We start from the raw sequence: 20,460 nt of genomic DNA, 5'->3' as shown, positions 1-20,460 counted from the left end.
CTGAAAAAATCCTTTATTTGAAACAAAATACAAAAAAACTACCCTCTTTCACCCCTTTATTAGGCCCCCAAACACCCAGGTCCAACGTAATCCACACAAAGTCTCACAACGATTCCAGCACTGCTACATCTGAACTGACAGTGCGCAGTGATATTCTATGACTGCATGCTGTCAGCTTCAGGCAGAGAATGAGCCACAGCGATGAGTGGTGACATCACTCAGGTTATTTGTGGTCACAGCTGGAGGTTCCCACAGCAGAAGAGCTGTGCACGCATTATCTCCGCTGGGATCACAGCTTATGTAATAGCCGAGCTCTTTCTCTCACAACCAGGGCCGATGCCTACACCGCTCTTGGCTGTTTAACCCTCTAAATTCCACCATCAATAATAATCACAGCATTTAGAAGCTTATGAAAGGGAGGGGGATCCCTCTTTGACTTTATTGGGACACTTGTGAAGTGATCATGGGGGCCCAATGGTTGGAATGACAGTAGGAGGTCAAATAATGCCCTCCTGATCTGTCACCTACAGTTGGCTTTTAGACCTTTCCAAGGGCATGGTCTAACAAATGTTCTGTCAGTGTTAGGCCTCGGCTCCACATGCATATCTCTGCAAATGTGAGAGCATAGGATGCGATATGCTAATGACCCTCGGCTCAAGCACTGCTGCAAGCATGAGCCGAGTGCCATGTGACTGTGATGCCATCTTGCAATCAGATCACAGGTGCGGAGAAGAGGGAGAGACTACTTTCTCCATCTTCTCCGCTGCCTGTCTGTGTGTATATGACACTGCACTTAATGCAGCATGCTGCGATTCTTTTCTCATGCCAATATATATATGCCCCATAGTTTTACATTGTGCGAGTACAATCCAATGTTTTATCGGATTGCACTCGTCCCTGCAAAACGCAAGTGGATCCAAGGACTTACACTGACATGTGTAATGTATTGCAATGTGTGTATATTACAGCAATCAGACTAATAAAACTAAAGGCGCATAGTGGGATCACGTTAAGAAGTTAAAAAAATGTTATTAAAAAATCTAAAAATAGAAAAAAAACACTCCAGTCAATACAAAATAATTATACAATATCAAAATTACACAAAAAAGTACATGTATTTGGTATAACCGCATCTAAAATGACCAATCTATAAATTTGTCACCCAAGTTAACCCTTTCAGTGAACACCATAAAAGAAGTGGCAAAAATTGGTCTTTTTCATCAAACTGCCAGAAAAAAGTGAAATACAATGCAATCAAAAAGTCAAATGTAAATAAATATATTATCGCTGAAAAGGGCATCTCATCCTGCAAAAGCCAAGCCTCCACTCAGCTTAGTAAGTGGAAAAATAAAAAAAACTATAGCTGTCAGAATATTGCAATGCAGAACCTATTTTTATAAATTATATATATATATATATTATATATATATATATATATATATACATATATATATATATATATATATATATATATTGTAAAATTGTTTTTATTGTGCAAAAGAGGCAAAACATAAAAAAACCCAAAAAAACCAAACTGGTATCACTGCAATGATACTCACCGAAGGAATAAAGCCATCATCAGTTTTATCACACAGTGAACAGAATAAAAAACAAAATGAAATAAAACCAAGCAATACCTGATTTGCTATTTTTTTTTATTTTGCCTCACAAAAAGTAGAATAAAAAACAACTCATCCTGCAAAAAAAGCTCTCACATGACTTTGTTGGCAGAAAGATAAAAAAAATAGCTTTCAAAATATGTTGATGCAGAAACTTTTTTTTTACTGTGTGATAGTAGCCAAACATAAAAATCTGATATAAACTTGGTGTCACTGTAATCGCACCTCCCCGAAGAATGAAACCATGTTATCACTTATACTGCACTGTAAATAGCATAAATAAATAAAACAATTTATTGATCTGCTGTTGATTTATCCTTCCTCAAAAAGATCGCAGTAACGCTAGGCTCACATTTATCCCCCACTTATGAGTTTATGTGTAAATCTCTGGAATCCGCATTCCAAACAGAATTTCCAACCGAACATTCACTGTATTAAGGCAGAGGAAGCCACATTTGACTGTGTCTAGCCTATGATCCAGCAGTGTCCATCTTTTTAAGTATTCATGAAAGTGTGCTCAACCAGTTTTGTGTACTTCAGAACAGATGGCCGCTGTTGAACAGAGGCCAGAGTCCAAACTATCTCTGCCTGCCTCATTATAGTGAATGGATCCCTTGGGGTTTCATCTGAATCATGTCATTGGGAGATTTAAATGTAAAATCTCATGTAAGTGCTCAGCATAAAGCACAGTATAAATGTGATCGGAAATGTCTTGCAAATTGTTCCTTATAAAAGCTTCAACTCAGTCCACAAAAAAACAAGTCTCTGCTCAAGTTCATCATCTGTCACACTCAGCAGAAATTGTGTGACACATTTTGGTGCCATTTTAACTCATTTCCTCATGTGAAAATGTAAAATCTGGGGCTAAAATGTTTTTGTGGTAAATATGTAATTTTTCTTTCTGCAATGCCCAATGGGATAAAATTCAGTAAGGCACATGTGGTGTCAACATGCTCACTGTACTCCTAGATGAATTCATTAAGAGGTGCACTTTGTAAAAAGAGGTCACTAATGGAGTGGGAGGGTTGCGCTATTCTGCCACTTCAGGGGCTCTGCCAATATGACATGCCATCCGCAAACCATAACAGCAAATTGAGCACAATAATATGGCACTGCATTCATTCTGAGCTTTCCACTGTGCCTGAAAAGTAATTCCTGATAACATGTAGGGTTTTGGCGCACTCAGGAGAAATTGCACAACAAACTATGCTGTCTAATTTTTCCTATAAGCCATTAAAAAAATTAAATTTGGGCCTAAAATAAAATCTTAGAGGTAACAATATAATTATACTTTCTTCAATACCCAATGGTATAAAATTATGTGAGGCACACGTGGTGTCAAAATGCTCACTGCATCCCTAGATGAAACCATTTTGCTTTCTCCTATTACCACTTTTGAAAATTAAAAACTTGGGGCCAAAAAAACTTTTTTGGGGGGAAAAAATGGAAAATTTTAATTTACTCAGCCCAATTTTATACAATTCTGTGAATCACATGATGGTTAAAAATGATCACTACACCCCTAGATAAAGTCCTCAAGAGGTGTAGTTTACAATATGGTGTTACTTCTGGGGGTTTCTGCTGTTTTTCGATGTTAGGGGCTTTTCAAATGTGATAAGGCATCTGCAATCTATTGCAGCCAAAATGCTGCTGCAAAATTCAAATAGTGCTCTGTCTTTTCTGAAACATGCCATGTTCCCAAAAAGTACGGTAGTTTGGAACCACATATGGAGTATCAGTGTACGGAGGAGAAATTGCCCAACAAATTGTATTGTCTGTTTTCTCCTGTTACTGTTATGAAAATTAAAAATTGTAGGCAAAAGTAACATTGTTGGGAAAATTTTATTTTTTCCATTTCATGGCTCAATGTTATAAAATTAAGCACCTGTGTGTTCAAGGAGCTCAACACACTTCTAAGTAAATTCCTCAAGGGTTGCAGTTTCCAAAATGGGCTCACTTGTGGGGGGTTCCACTAGTTAGGCACATCAGGTGCTCTGCATACACAATATGGCATCAGCTATCTATTGCAGACAATTTTGCGCCACAAAAGTAAAATGTAGTCCTTTCCTTCCAAACCCTGCCATGCACCCAAACAGTAGTTATCAACCACATATGTGGTATCTTCATACTCAGGAGAAATTGCACAACAAATTTTATGGTGTATTTCTCCTGTTGCTCTTGTAAAATGCAAATTTTGGGCTAAAGCAACATTTTTGCGGGAAAAAGTAAAATTTTCATTTTTTTCCATCCACATCACTTTAATTCCTGTGAAGCATGTAAACGGTTAATAAACTTCTTGAATGTGGTTTTGAGTACTTTGAAGAGGTGCAGTTTTTTTAAAATGGGGTCACTTTTGGGTATTTTCTGTCACTTAAGGGGGCTTTCCACGCTACGACATCGCTAATGCGAAGTTGTTGGGGTCACGGAATTGGTGACGCACATCCAGCCGCATTAGCGATGCCGTTGCGTGTGACACCTATGAGCGATTTTGCATCGTCGCCAAAAAGTGCAACATCGCTCATCGGTGGCATGGGGGTCCATTCTCAAATATCGTTACTGCAGCAGTAACAAAGTTGTTCCTCGTTTCTGCGGCAGCACACATCACTCCGTGTGACGCCGCAGGAACGAGGTAGCTCACCTTACCTGCCTCCCGACCGCTATGCGGAAGAAAGGAGGTGGGCGGGATGTTACGTCCCGCTCATCTCCGCCTCTCCGCTTCTATTGGGTGGCGGTTCAGTGACGCTGATGTGACGTTGCTGTGACGCTGAACGAACCGCCCCCCCCTTAGAAAGGAGGCGGTTTGCCGGTCACAGCGACGTCGCTAGGCAGGTAAGTATGTGTGACAGCTCTGGGCGATGTTGTGCGGCACGGGCAGCGATTTGCCCGTGTCGCACAACAGATGGGGGCGGGTACCCACACTAGCGATATCGGTACTGATATCGCAGTGTATAAAGCGGCCTTTAGACCTCTCAAAATCACTCTAAATGTGATGTCGCCCCTAAAAAAAGTTTTGTAAATGTTGGAAAAATGAGAAATTGTTGATAAACTTTCAACCCTTCTAACTTCCTAACAAAAAAATGATGTTTCAAAAGTGATACTGATGTAGTAGACATGTGGGAAATCTTATTAATAAACTATTTTGTTTGATAATAACTCTTTGTTTAAAGGGTATAAACATTTAAAGTTATATTTTCCCAAATTAACTAAAAAAAAGTCATCCTAAATTTACCACTATCATAACGTACATTATGACATGAAAAAACAATCTCAGAATCAATGGGATCCATTGACGCATTCCAGAGTTATTACCTGCCAAAGTGACATTAGTCAGAAATGAAAAAATGGCCTGGTCATGAAGGTGAAAACCAGGCTAAGGGGTAAAGGGGTTAACATGAGTGAAAATATGATGGGCTAGATTTGAAGGCAACCACATCCCCAATTATATGAGGAGGTTCACATTTATGTTACTACATTATTTTAATTTTATGATCCCCCCCCCATCCCTCTTCAAAATGATTTCAGTCTGTTTCTCAAAGGAGTCGTACATATTATGGGTGAAATTAAAGGAGGAGCAAGTTCAGAAATTATTCTTGGTATGATTTTTTTTAATTCAAAAATTCATTTTAACGGGGGTGTGTAAACTTTTATATCTGCTGTATAGTTATTTCAGATTCACTGTCAGACTCCTCTTTTGAGAAGTATGGCCTGGAGCAACAGCCAAACAAATGTTTAGCCCAACTCATTTGTAAAATTAAAGATAAAGTGGGTAACCCCTTTTAGTTTAAACAATTTAGTAAAATTCACATAGGTACGTGTACCAAAGTTGGTGGGCTTCAGATATTGAAATGTAATTTAAAAAAGACAAAGCATCAGTTCGAAATCCACCTTTCTCTGATACAGATGTAATTTACTGCTTCTTTACTTTCAGATTTACAATTGGATCAATCTAATGACAGAGAAGCATAGTGATCTGGTAACACAGCACAGTCTGGGCTTCACTTACGAGATCAGGCCTATCCATTATTTAAAGGTTGGTCATAGTATAAAATCAACTTCTATTATCTTCTGTTTTATTAGTTATTTGGTTAGAACTACAGGATAGATATATAAATGGAAATATTCTTATTACAAGATCTACCTATTGCCTGGGATAATCACCTTTTGGTGAACCTGTTATTTGCATGGTCAACTACCAAATAAACTTGATAACAACTTATGAATGAACCTTTGAAGCTTAGTTCTCACTCCCACTAAAGTATAATTGTATGAGTGAAATGTGTAGTCTAGGGAATCTGATGTTGTCCGCAAATGGAAACCTGAAAAAGATAGAAAGACAGAAACAGATACAAGAGACTCTCCCTTGTTCACCAGTTTATTAGAAAGCAAAGTTCCCACACTGGTCCGAAATAGTCCAGCACTCCCCACGATGTTCTCCAATTTTGACGATCAAAAGCCTCAGTGTGAGGCTCCATGGGCTTTGAGAAGCAGCCACTCTCAGCTCATGCTGCACTCTGAAAAATTCAGTGAATCTGATGAGTGGTGACACCAGTAATGTTACTGATTTCAACACTCTTCAGAGTTGCCGAGTGTCGCGCAGCGTGACCCAGAACATCTGAAGAGCAGTGATGATACTGATGTCACCGCTCAACACAGATGCCGGATTTCAGAGGGAGTTGCTGCTGCTCAAAGCCTAGGAAGCCTCATTCTGAAGCACTCACTGGACTATGTTGAACCTGCATGGGAACCTAGCTTTCCAATAAAATGGTGAACGAGGGACAATATCTTGTTTTTATTTCTGTCTTTTTATGTTTTTCAGGTTTCCATTTATGGACTACGTCGAATACCCTGCACTACATTGGATTCCCTGGACTTCATCAAACCTGTATGGGTTTTTTTTAATAAAAATAAATTGGTGAACCAGAGAAGAAGTTGAAGAGTCTTTTTAAATAAACATCGTTCCATTACTAACACTAGGACTTGATGTCAGCTGTGTTTTGGGTCAATTCATAGTTGACATCAACCCTAACTATTAACTAACAATCTTAATTGCCAATGCCTCAGGGCAATCAGGAAGAGCTGAGGCAAAGTGTCATGATTAACACATCTAGTTTAATGTGCCACTTCTGCGGCAGCTGCGGGCTGGTATTTTTAGACTAGGAAGGGCCCAATTACACTAGACCTTCCCAGCCTGATAATATCAGTTCTCAGCTGTCTGCTTTAGCTTTGCTGGATAGCAAAATTAGGGGGAACCCAGGTCGATTTTCCATTTATTTATTAGGTTAAACAAGCCTAAACACCCTTTAGTGCTACATTAAAGGCACTAAAGCGTGCAAGTTTATATGTAGCGGGTTGGGGGGTGAAATTATATATCTGCAAGATGTATATCTATTCTATTTATTTATCTGTAATCTATCTATCTATCTTTCTATATATCTATATAATAGCTATCTATCATCTATCTATTTATTATCTCTATTATATGTCTAATATCTGTCTATCAATTATCTGTTTCTATAAGATTGCTTCATTATGACAACTAGCTTAAAATTACATAAAGTTATTGGACTATGTAAAAGAAGATTTTAAAAACACATTGCAGACGGATGTTTTGTTGGTAAGGTCAGCGCTTTAAATCTGTTGGGTGTCTGGCCGAATCACATCACAGTGGTGGTGGCCCAGCATTATTCTGTCTGCTAAAGTGACGCCATAGTAGATCAGGGCTGTCATCTGTATGTTAACTCTTACAGGCTTTAGATTACATAGCAAAAATGTCCTTACAGAGTAAAGCGGGCTTTACACGCTACGATATATCAAACAATATGTCGTCGAGGTCACGTCGTAAGTGACGCACAACCGGCATCGTTTGACATATCGTAGCGTGTGACAGCTACGAGCGAGTGTGAACGAGCAAAAATACTCACCTTATCGTTGCTCGTTGACACGTCACTCATTTTCTAAAAATCGAACGTCCGGTTGTTCATTGTTCCCGAGGCAGCACACCTCGTTCCGTGTGACACCTCGGAAACGACGAACACAGCTTACCTGCATCCCGCCGGCAATGCGGAAGGAAGGAGGTGGGCGGGATGTTTACGTTCCGCTCATCTCCGCCCCTCCGCTTCTATTGTCCGGCCGCTGTGTGACGTCGCAGTGATGCCGAACGTCCCTCCCCCTTCAGGAAGTGGATGTTCGCCGCCCACAGCGAGGTCGTTTGGAAGGTAAGTACGTGTGATGGGGGTTTACAACTTTGTGCGACACGGGCAAGAAATTGCCCATGCTGCGCAAACGATGGGGGCGGGTGCGATCGCTCATGCGATCGCACGAGAAATTGATATGTGTAAAGCAGCCTTTACTTTAAACACAAAGTTATTGATAAGAGTTCACATAATAGGATGGTTTCTCGAAGCCATCAGTCTGGGTGAACAGCACAGACTGGAGGCAATGATACTGTGGAGCTGGGTTTGCCAAACAATATGGATCAGTGAGGACCTGTATAGCAGGGTATACAGGATGGTGAAGGGCAAGTGAAAGTAGGCTAGTTCAAGTTTAAGGCTATGTTCACACAATGCATCTTTCATTGCGTTATTGGTCATTTTTGAGGTCTATGAAATATCTATTTTGGTGTTCATGCTGTGCATCTTTTTTTGTCTGCATCTTGGCTGCGTTTTTGAAGATGCAGCATGTCAATTCTTTTTGTGTTTTTTTTTCCAGTGTTTTTGAGCTCTTCCAATCAATAGATTTGACTTAAAAACTCATTGGGCAAAATGCAGTAAAAATGAGGCAAAAACACATGCACTTTTTGATGTAGTTTACCGCGGTTACATTTTTTATGCGTTTTTGAGGTAAAAAACGCTGCATATTTGTGATTACAAAAGATGCACTGTGTGAACATAGCCTTACAGGAAACTGGAATCGTACTTACAGAGATGTAGATGCACACAAAAATAACAGAGATGTATAGACAAACTAGAGACTTTGCTTGGAGAGATGCAGTTACTGCAGAGTAGGAGATATGAATAGTATGAGGATTGCATAGACATACTTTTTATATAACTTGACATAGTGTGACGCCCCTGGGGCTATGGGGTACTCGGTCCTGGGCGTGTGTGACACTCAGGGGAGTCATGGTCGCGGCCGATGCCCGGTTCCGTGACCATGGGGTCGGCCTGAATAAAATGGGGTAAAATAAAAGAAAGTAAAATAAAAGAAAATAACAAAACAGTTTGTCAACTACGCCACTTGCGGTGTGTGGCCAGGTTACTTGAAGCCGCCGCTGCAGGGTTCTGCTGGGGCTGGTGGGGTAGTGCAGCTTAGGTGTTTTGGGCCCTCCGCAAGCAGGGCTGGGCCCCAGCAATAGATGATGGGGATAGTAGTAGGGAACTGTCTGTGTGAGTGCACGGGGTGATCAAGAACACAGTCCACACAAGTATTACAGTTTCCTCTTGCCTTTACTTTGTTGCGGTGGTACCTGAACCCACGGGTGCCGGTCCCAGGTGTACTGCTCCCCTTTTTCTCCGTGCCAGCTGTGACCTCGGTTGGCTGTCTTCTGTGCACACTCATTGTTGTTGGACTCCCGTGGCCTGGAGGTACTTGGAAGTCCCTTTTCTTTCCATGGCCCTAATGCAGGCAGCCTGGACTATTTAAGGGGTTAAATCCCCAGTCCCCTCTTTGCTGCTTGTACTTCAGACTTTTTGGGTTGGAAATGGATCCTGGAGATCTTCTTGCCCGGCAGAGTTAACAGCTGATCATAAAGTTTCCCACTGTCCTAGTGTCTGCACCTTGCCTTGTGCTGAGTACTGTGAGCCTTGGTTCCAGACTTCCACAGGCCTCCCATGGTTCCTGGAGTCTGATGCTTCAACAGGTAACCCATGGTGCCTGGAGTCCTGGTTCCGTACTCCACAGTCACTCACTCCTTTTACAGCACTCCGGTGGTTCTTCAGGTCAGTTTCTGTACTTTCCACTTTCTACTACTACTCCTCTCCTCTCCTTCCTCACTCGACTCTCTCCTTCTCACAGACTGCACACCACTTCCTCCCGCCAACTTTCCAACTGATTACTCTCCCCTCCCCCTCGCTGGGTCTCTCCCTACAGATTGGGTGGTGAATATCCAGTCAGTGCCCATCCCTTTTACCTGTTTCTAGGCAGTCTCCCAGTTTTCTGTTAGGGTTGTGTATGTGGCCTGAAGGTGCTGATGTGTTGACTGGCATGGATATTCCGGGGTTTAGGTTTTCCACGGGTTACATTGGTGGCACCTGGTACCTCAGGGGTGCTACATAAGCAGTCAAGGATGAGAGTGCAGTAACATCAGGAGTTACTGGACTAAATGTGGTATTAGTAGCTGGTTACTGGATTGCAGACAGGAGCAGCTGCGAAGAGAACTAGACACCTTGGTGGAGCGCAGGGGCAGAAAGCAAGGTCAATGAATAAAAAAGAACTTTATTTCTTTAGGCTACAACAAAAAAAAAGTCATCACTAGAAAATATTTGTCTTTAGTCGAGACTTTACTTCAGGATAAGGAATTGTCACTGACACTAACTCACAAAATAGTTAATCTAGTGCTATTTTTTGACAGATCAGCAAACCTTCAAATGACCCTAAAAAAATTATATGGATGGATTGTGGTATTCATGCTCGTGAATGGATCGCTCCAGCTTTCTGCCAGTGGTTTGTTAAAGAGGTGAGTCTGGTCTACCGACTAAGTCACCACCATAAGTAACAACATAACTCAAATACCCAAATTTCTTATAGTGGTGAAAAAACTAATTAAGTGATTTACAACGTTTAATAAAAGCTGACTATATACAGTATATATATGTATATAAATAAAACTTTCCCCATATCAGATTGTAGAGAACCACCAGAAAGATTCCCGTATACAGAAAATTCTTAAGAACATAGATCTGTATGTCCTGCCTGTGCTAAACATTGATGGTTACATCTACACCTGGACCACAGTAAGTGAAGTTAAAAATTATTGCCTATTACAGTAATTATGATAGTAAGAATACATGAAATACATGACATTAATAAAATAGCTAATCAGCAGTGCAAAAAGCCAAGGACACAGGATTCAACAGCACAAGTGCACAGACTGTATCCAGTATAAGAATCCCTATGGATCATGGAGTAATATGTTTTCTCTATACAGTTGGACAACACTTTTTGATGACAAGGACCTGTCCTTGAGTGAACGTTGTCATTTTTTTCATTATGTTTCCTGTTTGTGTTTATACAGATAAGAAAAAGAATCTCCTATTATATGGAGACAGCACTGCTATTCTTATTACGTGTCTCGGTGTCGTTTTTAAACCACATAAGGCCCTGTGCCCACAGGGCGTTTTTACAGCGTTTTTTCTAGCGTTTTTCATTGCTTTTTTTAATCAATAAAAGCAAGGAAAAAGCATCCCAGCAAAGTCTATGAGAATCGGGACTTGCTGTGCCCACGTTGCTTCTTTTTCAGTTGCTTTTTTTCTTGCTGAAAAAAGAAGCAACATGTCAATTGTTTTAGCGTTTTTTCCTGCTTTTTTCCCCAATTGACTTCAATGGAGTCAGGGAAAAAAGCAAGAAAAAACGCATGTGTAATGCCCACGTTGCTTTATATTTTATGCGTTTGGGCGTTTTTAGGGAGAAAAGAAAGCTATGGCTATGTAGATTCCTTCATAGAAGAAAGCCACATAGCCAGCGTCGGCAGCTGTTATCTTATCTCCCATTGTTTACCGCGACACCTCTGCAGGGACCCCCGCTGACGTCACAAGGTAAAGAGTTCATCACAGCGGGGGATCTCCAGGAAATCCCCCAGTAATCCTCCTGCATGAATTGTATTCACCTCCTGACATCCCCGAACTTATACAGCGAGGTGTACGGTAAACAATGCAGGGACCGCAGCTGATGTCACAATGTAAAGAGTTCATCCCAGCGGGGATCGCCAGGAATGCGGGGGGCATTGCTCGGTAATCCCCCTGCATGAATTGTATTCACCTTGTGACATCCGGAACTTCTCTGCAGCGACGTGTGGCAGTAAACAATGCAGGGACCCCCGCTGACGTCACAAGGTGAATAGTTCATCCCAGCGTGGGATCTCCAGGAAAGCCCCCGGTAATTCTCCAGCATGAATTGAATTCACCTCCTGACATCACCGGACTTCCCTGCAAAGAGATGTCGCGGTAAAACACCGCAAGAATACTGAATGCCCGATGCACAGCCTATCCCACATAAATGCAGGGAACCCCCGCTGACGTCAAGGTGAACCCCGAAAAACCCCGGTGATCCTCCTGCATGAACTGTGTTCACCTTGTGCCGTGCACCAGACATTCAGTGTTCTTGCAGTGTTTTACCAACACCACTCTACAGGGAGGTCCGGGGATGTCACAAGGTGAATACAGTTCATGTAGGAGGATCACCGGAATTTCCTGGAGATCCGCTGCTGGGATGAACTCTTCACCTTACTCACCTCTCTGCAGTCTCCTGGGTCACGTCCCATGGGCTCCAGGACCCGCCGGTAAGCAGCTGATTACGTCCATCGGTGAAAAGCCTGCCGGCTTTTTAATAAACAGATGATGAATCAGCTGATCTTCGCTGAACTTAAACGATCAGGTGATAGCATCAGCTGCTTACCAGCGGGTCCTGGAGCCCATGGGACTTTTAGACAATCAGCTGATGTGTAATCTGTTTCAGGTCCTTGAACCTGTGTCAGGTTCAAAGACCTGAATCCAATATCATCTGATCAAAAGGCAAACCGATCAGATGATGTGTCATCATCTGATCAGTTTGCCTTTCAATCAGATGATATTGGATCCGGATTGGACACCGCGTGACCCTCGACCCAGGACTATGGCGGAGGGGGGTTCTTTAGTTCAATAAAGATGGAGTCACTAATTGTGTTGTGTTTTATTTCTAATAAAAAATATTTTTCTCTGTGTTGTGTTTTTTTTATCTTTACTAGAAATTCATGGCGGCTATGTCTAATATTGGCGTGACACCATGAATTTCAGGCTTAGGGCCAGCTGATAATACAAAGCTGGCCCTAACCCCATTATTACCCAGTGAGCCACCCGATACCAGGGCCGCTGGAAGAGTTGGATACAGCACCAGAAGATGGCGCTTCCTATGAATGCGCCATTTTCTGGGGCAGCTGCAGACTGCAATTCGCAGTGGGGGGGCCCAGAAAGCTTGGGCCACCCTGTACTGCGGATTCCAGTCCCCAGCTGCCTAGTTGTACCTGGCTGGACACATTAATTGGGCGAAGCCCATGTCGTTTTTTTTTATTATTATTTTATGAAATTCATGAAATAATTAAAAAAAGGGCTTCCCTATATTTTTGGTTCCCAGCTGGGTACAAATAGGCAGCTGGGGGTTGGAGGCCACCCGTACCTGCCTGCTGTACCTGGCTGGCATACAAAAATATGGCGAAGCCCATGTCGATTTTTTTTTTAATTCATTAAAAAAAGAACAAAAAAACCAAACACATAACCCAAAAGGGTTAGGGGTAAAAAAAAATGCTTAGGCTCTCGCTGCATTTTCTATTGCTAGGGTAACTTAAACAGCTACTGGCTGCTAACCCCTCCTGCTTGGTGTTACCTTCACTGGCAATGAAAAATCCAGTTAAGCCCTTTTTTCTTGAGTTTTTTTGCCAAAAAATTAAAAAAAAAAATCCATGGGCTTAGCCCAATTTTTGTGTCCAGCCAGGTACAACCAGACAGCTGGGGACTGGAAACCGCAATGCTGAGTGGCCCAAGCTTTCTGGGCCACCCGCTGTGTATTGCAGTCCGCAGCTGCCCCAGAAAATGGTGCTTTCATAGAAGCGCCATCTTTTGGCGCTGTATCCAACTCTTTCAGTGGACATGGTGCCAGGTGGCACGCTGGGTAATAAGGGGTTAATACCAGCTTTGTTTTACTAGCTGGTATTAAGCCCGAGATTCTTAATGTGAAGCCAAGTTTGACTTGGATATTAAGAATCTCCAATAATGGGTTAAAAAAAAACACCACACAAAAAATACTTTATTAAAAATAAATACACAGACACACTTAGGGACTCCATCTTTATTACTCCCTCTCACCCCTCCTCAATCCTGGTCTTCTGTCACCGATCTAGCTCTGCTATATCAGAAAGCACGGGGGAGGAAGAACGCTTCAAATCCCCGTGCTGTCTAATCACTCAATGAGTTAGCAGAGACTGCAGGTTGGTAAGCGGTGACATCACCGCTACCACCGTTGCCATAGTAACCTAATGAGCAGGTTGCTATAGCAACGGTGATCTCCGAGCACCTGATTCCCGGCACCGCTATTCACCTGCATGAGCCGGTAAATAGCGGTGCTGGTAAACGATCTAATAGATCATCATTTTCCTGTCACTTTTATTCCAAAATGGAGATTGAAAAAAATGGGCTGAACAAGGAAATGATATCAGAACACCTTTTTTTCACATCCAACTTTAATGAGCTGAAACAAGCATTCAATAGTAACAAAACAGCATGAAAAGAAGCATGAAAAAAGCAGGAAAAAAAGCATGAAAGCATGAAAAAAAGCAGGAAAAAAAGCATTAAAAGAAGCATGAAAAGAAGCATGAAAAAAAGCAAGAAAAAAAGCATGAAAAGAAGCAAGAAAAAAAGCATGAAAGCATGAAAAGAAGCATGAAAAAAAGCATGAAAGCATGAAAAGAAGCACAGAAAAAAGCAGCTTTTTTTGTGCTGAAAAAAAGCACCGTGGGCACAAGGCCTAAAATGTCTCTTCATGCGGAAAAATTATAGAGACAGATGAGTTTCATTTTTAAATGATGATAGTAAAAAAGGACAGGAATATAACCTCAAAACATGTAACCCCCAATTCTAAAAATGTTGGAATCCAGTGTGAAATGTCAAGAAAACAAGAATGCTGAATGATTTGGAAATTTCTTTTAGCCATATTTTATTCACAGCAGAATATAGAACACAGATCAGAAGGTGAAGTTAGACAGATTTTTTCTTTTTCATTTGAATGAAATAAATATTTTAGAAATTTTTGGCAGCAACACAACTCAAAACAGTTATCACAAGGCTAACAAAAGTCTTGAAAAGTAAGTTGTACTAATGAAAAACTGCTGCAAGGACAGTTTTCAACTAAGTTACATGGCTCTATATAAAAATATGTTAGAGAGGCAGAGTCTCAGAAGAAAATATGGTTAGAGGTTCACTAATCTGTGAACAGCTATGTGCAAAAATTGTAAAACAATTTCAGAAAAATGTTCCTCAACATAAAATTTCAAAGACTTTGAATATCCCATCATCTAAAGTACATAATATCATGAAAATATTTAGAGATTCTGGAGAAATCCAAGTGCACAAAGGAGGACAATGGTCATGACTGGTTACTTGTGATCTATTGACCCTCAGGTGACACTGCATTAAACACACGCATCATTCAGTAGTTTAAGTTACTGCATGGGCTCAGGATTACTTAAAGAAATCTATGTGTCTATGAATAAATCCAAGGGGGTAATGTTTCTCCTTGTGGAGACTGACATGTCTAGCGTGTCTGGGTGAGGAGACTTATGAGCCATGCAATGCTCCTCTGGGAAATAAACTAAGCAAATTGCCTCTTCAGAGAGGAAGAAGACTTGAACTCTATTGCCATCTAAGTAGCAATCCTAAAAGTCAATATCAACAATTTTAAGAAGCATTGCCATATGCTAAGAACTAAACCAAAATCTCATTTTGTAGCCATGGTGCTTCAGCGTATTTACCCACATCAGTGCAAAATATAAGATCTGATTTGGTAACATGAGAGGCTTGTGATTGGGATCTATAGGGTACTGTTCTGCCATGTATGGCAGTTAAATAATCTCATTCATTGTAGTTCTTGTTACAACCCCTAGAGGTCATTGTTACCCTTTGTATTGTTGAGTTTCTCTTTATGCTAAGTGCATTCTGGGTAACGAAATGCCCCCTTTGTGCTCTGAGGAGAAAGCCTGCAGCCATTTTCTTCTTGGATTTGTTAGGAAAAGACCTGTTGTCTTTTCTTCTGTCTCTGAGCGTGCGAGGTTCTGAAGCAAAGTGTGCAGGGTTTGAAGATAAGTGTGGCATAGTTTCAACACAATTACATAGTTTAACACAAGAACATAGTTTGAATTTATCCTTATACGTTTCCCATTTTTTTTTCTTGTTTTTCTACTTTAACGTTTATCCCCATTTAATAGGTGCTCCATGGACAATTCTACCAGGTGTGTATCTTGTCAGATGTTTGCATGCCTTGAGCAGCCGTTCGAGGGTGAATATGTCTGCACTCGATGCAAGAATGTTGCGTATTTGGAAGCCAAGGTAACTGATCTAAATAAGCAGCTTGCAACACTCAGGGGCATTGCAAACCTGGAGAGGAGTTTAGAGCTCACTTAGCTTTCTCTGGCTGGGGCCAATGATATGGAGGAGGGTGGAGGTGGAGAAGATCAGGACCCAGAGTTAGGTAGTTGGGTAACAGTTAGAAGAAGAGGTAGGGGAAAAAGTGTCAGGGAGCCTAGTCCTGACCTGGCACAACCTAGTAAATATGCCTGTTTGGCTGATATTAGGAATGAAGGGCCAGGAGTAGGGTCACTACAGCAGGACATTGCTCCTAGCAACCAGGAGAACGACTGCTGTAGGAAGGAGGGAAATAGGAGTGCAGCAAAGCCCAGACAGATGTTAGTGGTAGGGGCCTCTATAATTAGGCGGACAGACAAGGTCATCTGTCGCCGAGACTGTGAATGCTGAACAGTGTGTTGTCTGCCGGGTGCTCGGGTTCGGCATATTGCGTATCGGATAGACAGATTGCTGGGTGGGGCTGGGGAAAACCCAGTGGTCATGGTGCACATTGGTACTAATGACAAAGTTAGAGGCAGGTGGAAGGTCCTTAAAAATGATTACAGGGAACTAGGAGAGAAGCTGAAGTCCAGGACCTCCAAGGTGGTGTTTTCAGAAATACTACGGGTGCCACGAGCGTCACTAGAAAGACAGCTGGAGCTTAGGGAGATAAATAAGTGGCTTAGAAATTGGTGCAGGAAGGAAGGGTTCGGGTTCATGGAGAACTGGGCTGACTTCTCAGTCGGCTACAGGCTCTACGGTAGGGACGGGCTGCACCTCAATGGGGAAGGTGCAGCTGTGCTGGGGGTGAAAATGGTCAGACGGATGGAGGAGCTTTTAAACTAGGATCTGGGGGGAGGAAGGGTAGTGGAGCAAAAAAGGGGATAGATAGAGCAGATAGAGACAGTGAGATGGTAGGGGTCAATGAAGGATTAGGGGGGATGGGACATGCAAGGAACGTAGGGAGGCTAAAGGCTGCTTTACACGAGTCAATCCATCGTGCGATTTATTTGGCAAAGTCTTTTTTTTTTTTTTGTTTGTATCGCTGATAGGTAGTTGTCCATGTGTCACACGTTGAGTGTTGTCAAACGACCACAAAGCGCTCATCGATATATTGATTGGCCATGGCGGACGTCCAAAAGGCTTCACACATGTTTTCCTTTGGTCAATCTGTCTTTTGTATGGGCGTAATTAGGCAAACTATACAGCCCTCCGTGACGTTGTCTGGATTGTTGCACACCCTGAATTCTTCTGACCTGCTCAATCCAGTTCTGCTAATGTGGTTGATTGGTTACATCCCATATATATAGTTTCTCTTCTGCGTCTGTCTTTGTTGCCTCGTGTGTCCTTAGCATCATTCTTGTTTGTTGTTTGTGGTCTGGTTAATGTCAATTTTGATCCAAAAAGGAAAGATTGGCATATAACAACTTACCACAAAAAAGGGATAACAAGGAGTGAGGGCGGAAAATCCAGCGAACAAACAAACGTAAGAAAAATTAGGAGTAATGCACTATAAAACACTGTGCATGACGCCAAGGCTGAATGTTCACACATCATGACTACAGCTCTGTATTTTATAACAGTAATAACCAATCAAAACGCATCTGCTACAACCAATCCGATTAGATTAGGCGTGATTATTTAAAACCACAAATATGCGCTGAACGTTTACTGACGTCACAAACAACTACGAGGATGGCCGATTACACGGTGTCACACTTTGCAATGTGTCGTTCATTAAGACTAAACTGACCGATTTTATGGAATTAAATGATGAGTACACGATGGCCGAATTTCAAACGATTAGGCATCGGTTGGACTCGCAAGGAGCTGTCACATGAGAAGATGTCGTTACGAATGACGGAAGTGCGTCTCAAAATCCGTAACCCCAACGATGCATCGCACAATAGATCGACTCGTGTAAAGCAGCCTTAAGAGTAATAAAGGTGTTAATAGGATTAAATCTCTACTGGCAAATGCAAGAAGTCTTGCAAACAAAATGAATGAATTGGAGACTCTTATATCAACCATGGATTATGATGTGGTGGGCATTACGGAAACCTGGCTGGATGAAAGCCATGACTGGGTGACAAACATACAGGGTTATAGTACATTTAGGAGGGACAGGAAAGACAAAAAAGGTGGTGGGGTGTGTATATTTATCAAATCTAACCTAAAACCTGTGTTGAATGATGACATTGGGGGGAACTGCAACAATGTAGAGTCAGTATGGGTAAATGTACATGGGGAGGGGAATAATGGAAAAATGCTAATTGGAGTTTGCTATAAGCCTCCTAACATACCTGAACAAATAGAGGGTGAAATGCTGTAACAAATTGAAAAGGCAGCTAATAATAATAATCGGGTTCTTATTATGGGGGATTTCAACTATCCAGACATACAGTGGGACATAGAATCTTCTGGTTGTGCTAAAAGCTGTAAATTCTTATCTACCATTCAAGACCATTTCCTCTCTCAGATGGTAGATGAACCGACAAGGGGAGATAATTTGCTAGATTTGGTGCTGTCAAATAGACCAGATACAATTTCAGATCTACAGGTCCGGGAGCACTTGGGCACCAGCGATCATAATATGGTAAGCTTCAACGTAATATTCAATAGAACATTTCAAAGGGGAAATGCTAAAACCTGGAATTTTAGGAAAGCTTATTTCAACCAATTAAGGGAAGAGCTTAAAGGGAACCTGTCAGCAGAAATTTCCCCTAAAACCTAACAGATTCCCCCTCTGCAGCTCCTGGGCTGCATTCTAGAAAGGTCCCTGTTATTATTGTGCCCCCTTTCTGACCAAAAAAAAGAGTTTATAAAGTGGTACCTTTTTGGCTTCGGATTCTATAAATGTGACACGGGGGCGGGCTGCCTGATGGCCGTTATTCTGCTCCATACTTGTGGACGCCGCCCACTGCTCCAGCCATCCCCGCGCATGCCCAGTGCCCATCTCTCGTGAATGAGCACTGTGCCCACTGTCACCGCTGGTGACGTGCGCGCAGGGTTTAGATTATGGGCGGTGCTGTGATGTTTATTACCAAGCAACCGCCCATAATCGCGGGACCGCGCTTTCCCCCTCGGCCTGCTTTGTTCTGCGCAAGCGCGCTGCTGCTGACCTCACGTCACCTCCTTCCCATCTTGCCCTGAGGCAGGAAATAGATGGGAAGGAGGTGACGTGGGGTCAGCAGCACCGCGCTTGCGCAGAATGAAGGACGCCGAGGGGGAAAGCGCGGTCCCGCGATTATGGGCGGTTGCTTGGTAATAAACATCACAGCACCGCCCATAATCTAAACCCTGCGCGTACGTCACCAGCGGTGACACTGGGCACAGTGCTCATCCACGAGAGATGGGCACTGGGCATGCGCGGGGATGGCTGGAGCAGTGGGCGGCGTCCACAAGTATGAAAATCAGCGATGGGGGCGGCATACAGGACCAGGGGGCAGAATAACGGCCATCAGGCAGCCCGCCCCCATGTCACATTTATAGAATCCGAAGCCAAAAAGGTACCACTTTATAAACTCTTTTTTTTGGTCAGAAAGGGGGCACAATAATAACAGGGACCTTTCTAGAATGCAGCCCAGGAGCTGCAGAGGGGGAATCTGTTAGGTTTTAGGGGAAATTTCTGCTGACAGGTTCCCTTTAAATGTGTAGATTGGGACAAAGTCATGTTAACTGGGGATACTGAACATAAATGGGGAAAGTTTAAAGATATACTGCTAGAGTCCTGTAAAAAACTTATACCCTCTAGTAATAAAACGTCCCAGAATAAAAAGAAACCACTATGGATAAATAAGACTGTACAAAGTATAATAAAACAAAAACAAAGGGCGTTTAAAATCTTGAAGGCTGAGAATACAGAAAAAGCATTTCAGGAGTATAAAGATATCAATAGGCAATGCAAAAAAGAAATCAAACAAGCAAAACTAGCTACTGAAACAAAAATCACCAATGACATTAAAATAAATCCCAAAATCTTTTATAAATACATTAATGCCAAAAGGAAAACAAAGGATAGTATTGGCCCCTTAAAATATAATAACAAGTTAGTTATAGCGGACAAACAAAAGACTGAGATATTAAATAGGCGTTTCTCATCTGTGTTCACCAAGGAACTGACTGTACCAGGCATCATTCAACAAGTGAAAAATCAAAGTTCACCACCCGATATAATTAATTTAACACAAGAAGAAGTACGGATTAAACCAAAACAGGAAATAGAACTCCATATCTTCAATACTTTTATTTCATCATATAGAATTTCACAACAATAATTTTACATAAATTTATTAATAAAGTGCTGGCACCCACAAATTTAAAAACACCCTACCCCATTAAAACCATGCAAAACAGACTGGTGCGGTGTGGTAAATATAAGTATTATAGAGGACTTATTGCACAATTATATCAGACCACTGGGTACATAAACAATTCAATCACATATATCAAACCTACGTTGCCTAGCCATCCACTCAGTAATATAAAGTGCAAATGCAATATCAAAAGGAGGGGAGAGCAGCCCGTGATTCAAACCC

The 20,460-nt window shown here is 41.9% G+C and overlaps 1 protein-coding gene across 3 annotated transcripts in view; it reads left to right on the top strand.

Annotated features, from left to right (window-relative positions):
• Window positions 1–20,460, top strand: part of CPO (carboxypeptidase O) — a 417,896-nt gene that overhangs the window by 351,981 nt on the left and 45,455 nt on the right. For all 3 annotated transcript variants that reach the window (XM_075317717.1, XM_075317718.1, XM_075317719.1), the window contains 3 exons: window positions 5,548–5,649; window positions 10,189–10,293; window positions 10,460–10,570. In XM_075317717.1, the coding sequence (XP_075173832.1) occupies window positions 5,548–5,649; window positions 10,189–10,293; window positions 10,460–10,570 (318 nt within the window). The remainder of the gene's footprint in view (window positions 1–5,547; window positions 5,650–10,188; window positions 10,294–10,459; window positions 10,571–20,460) is intronic.

The sequence above is a fragment of the Anomaloglossus baeobatrachus genome, chromosome 7 (assembly GCF_048569485.1).
Source record: "Anomaloglossus baeobatrachus isolate aAnoBae1 chromosome 7, aAnoBae1.hap1, whole genome shotgun sequence".
NCBI classification, from domain to species: Eukaryota; Metazoa; Chordata; class Amphibia; order Anura; family Aromobatidae; genus Anomaloglossus; species Anomaloglossus baeobatrachus.
This window is presented reverse-complemented; position numbering and strand designations above follow the sequence as displayed.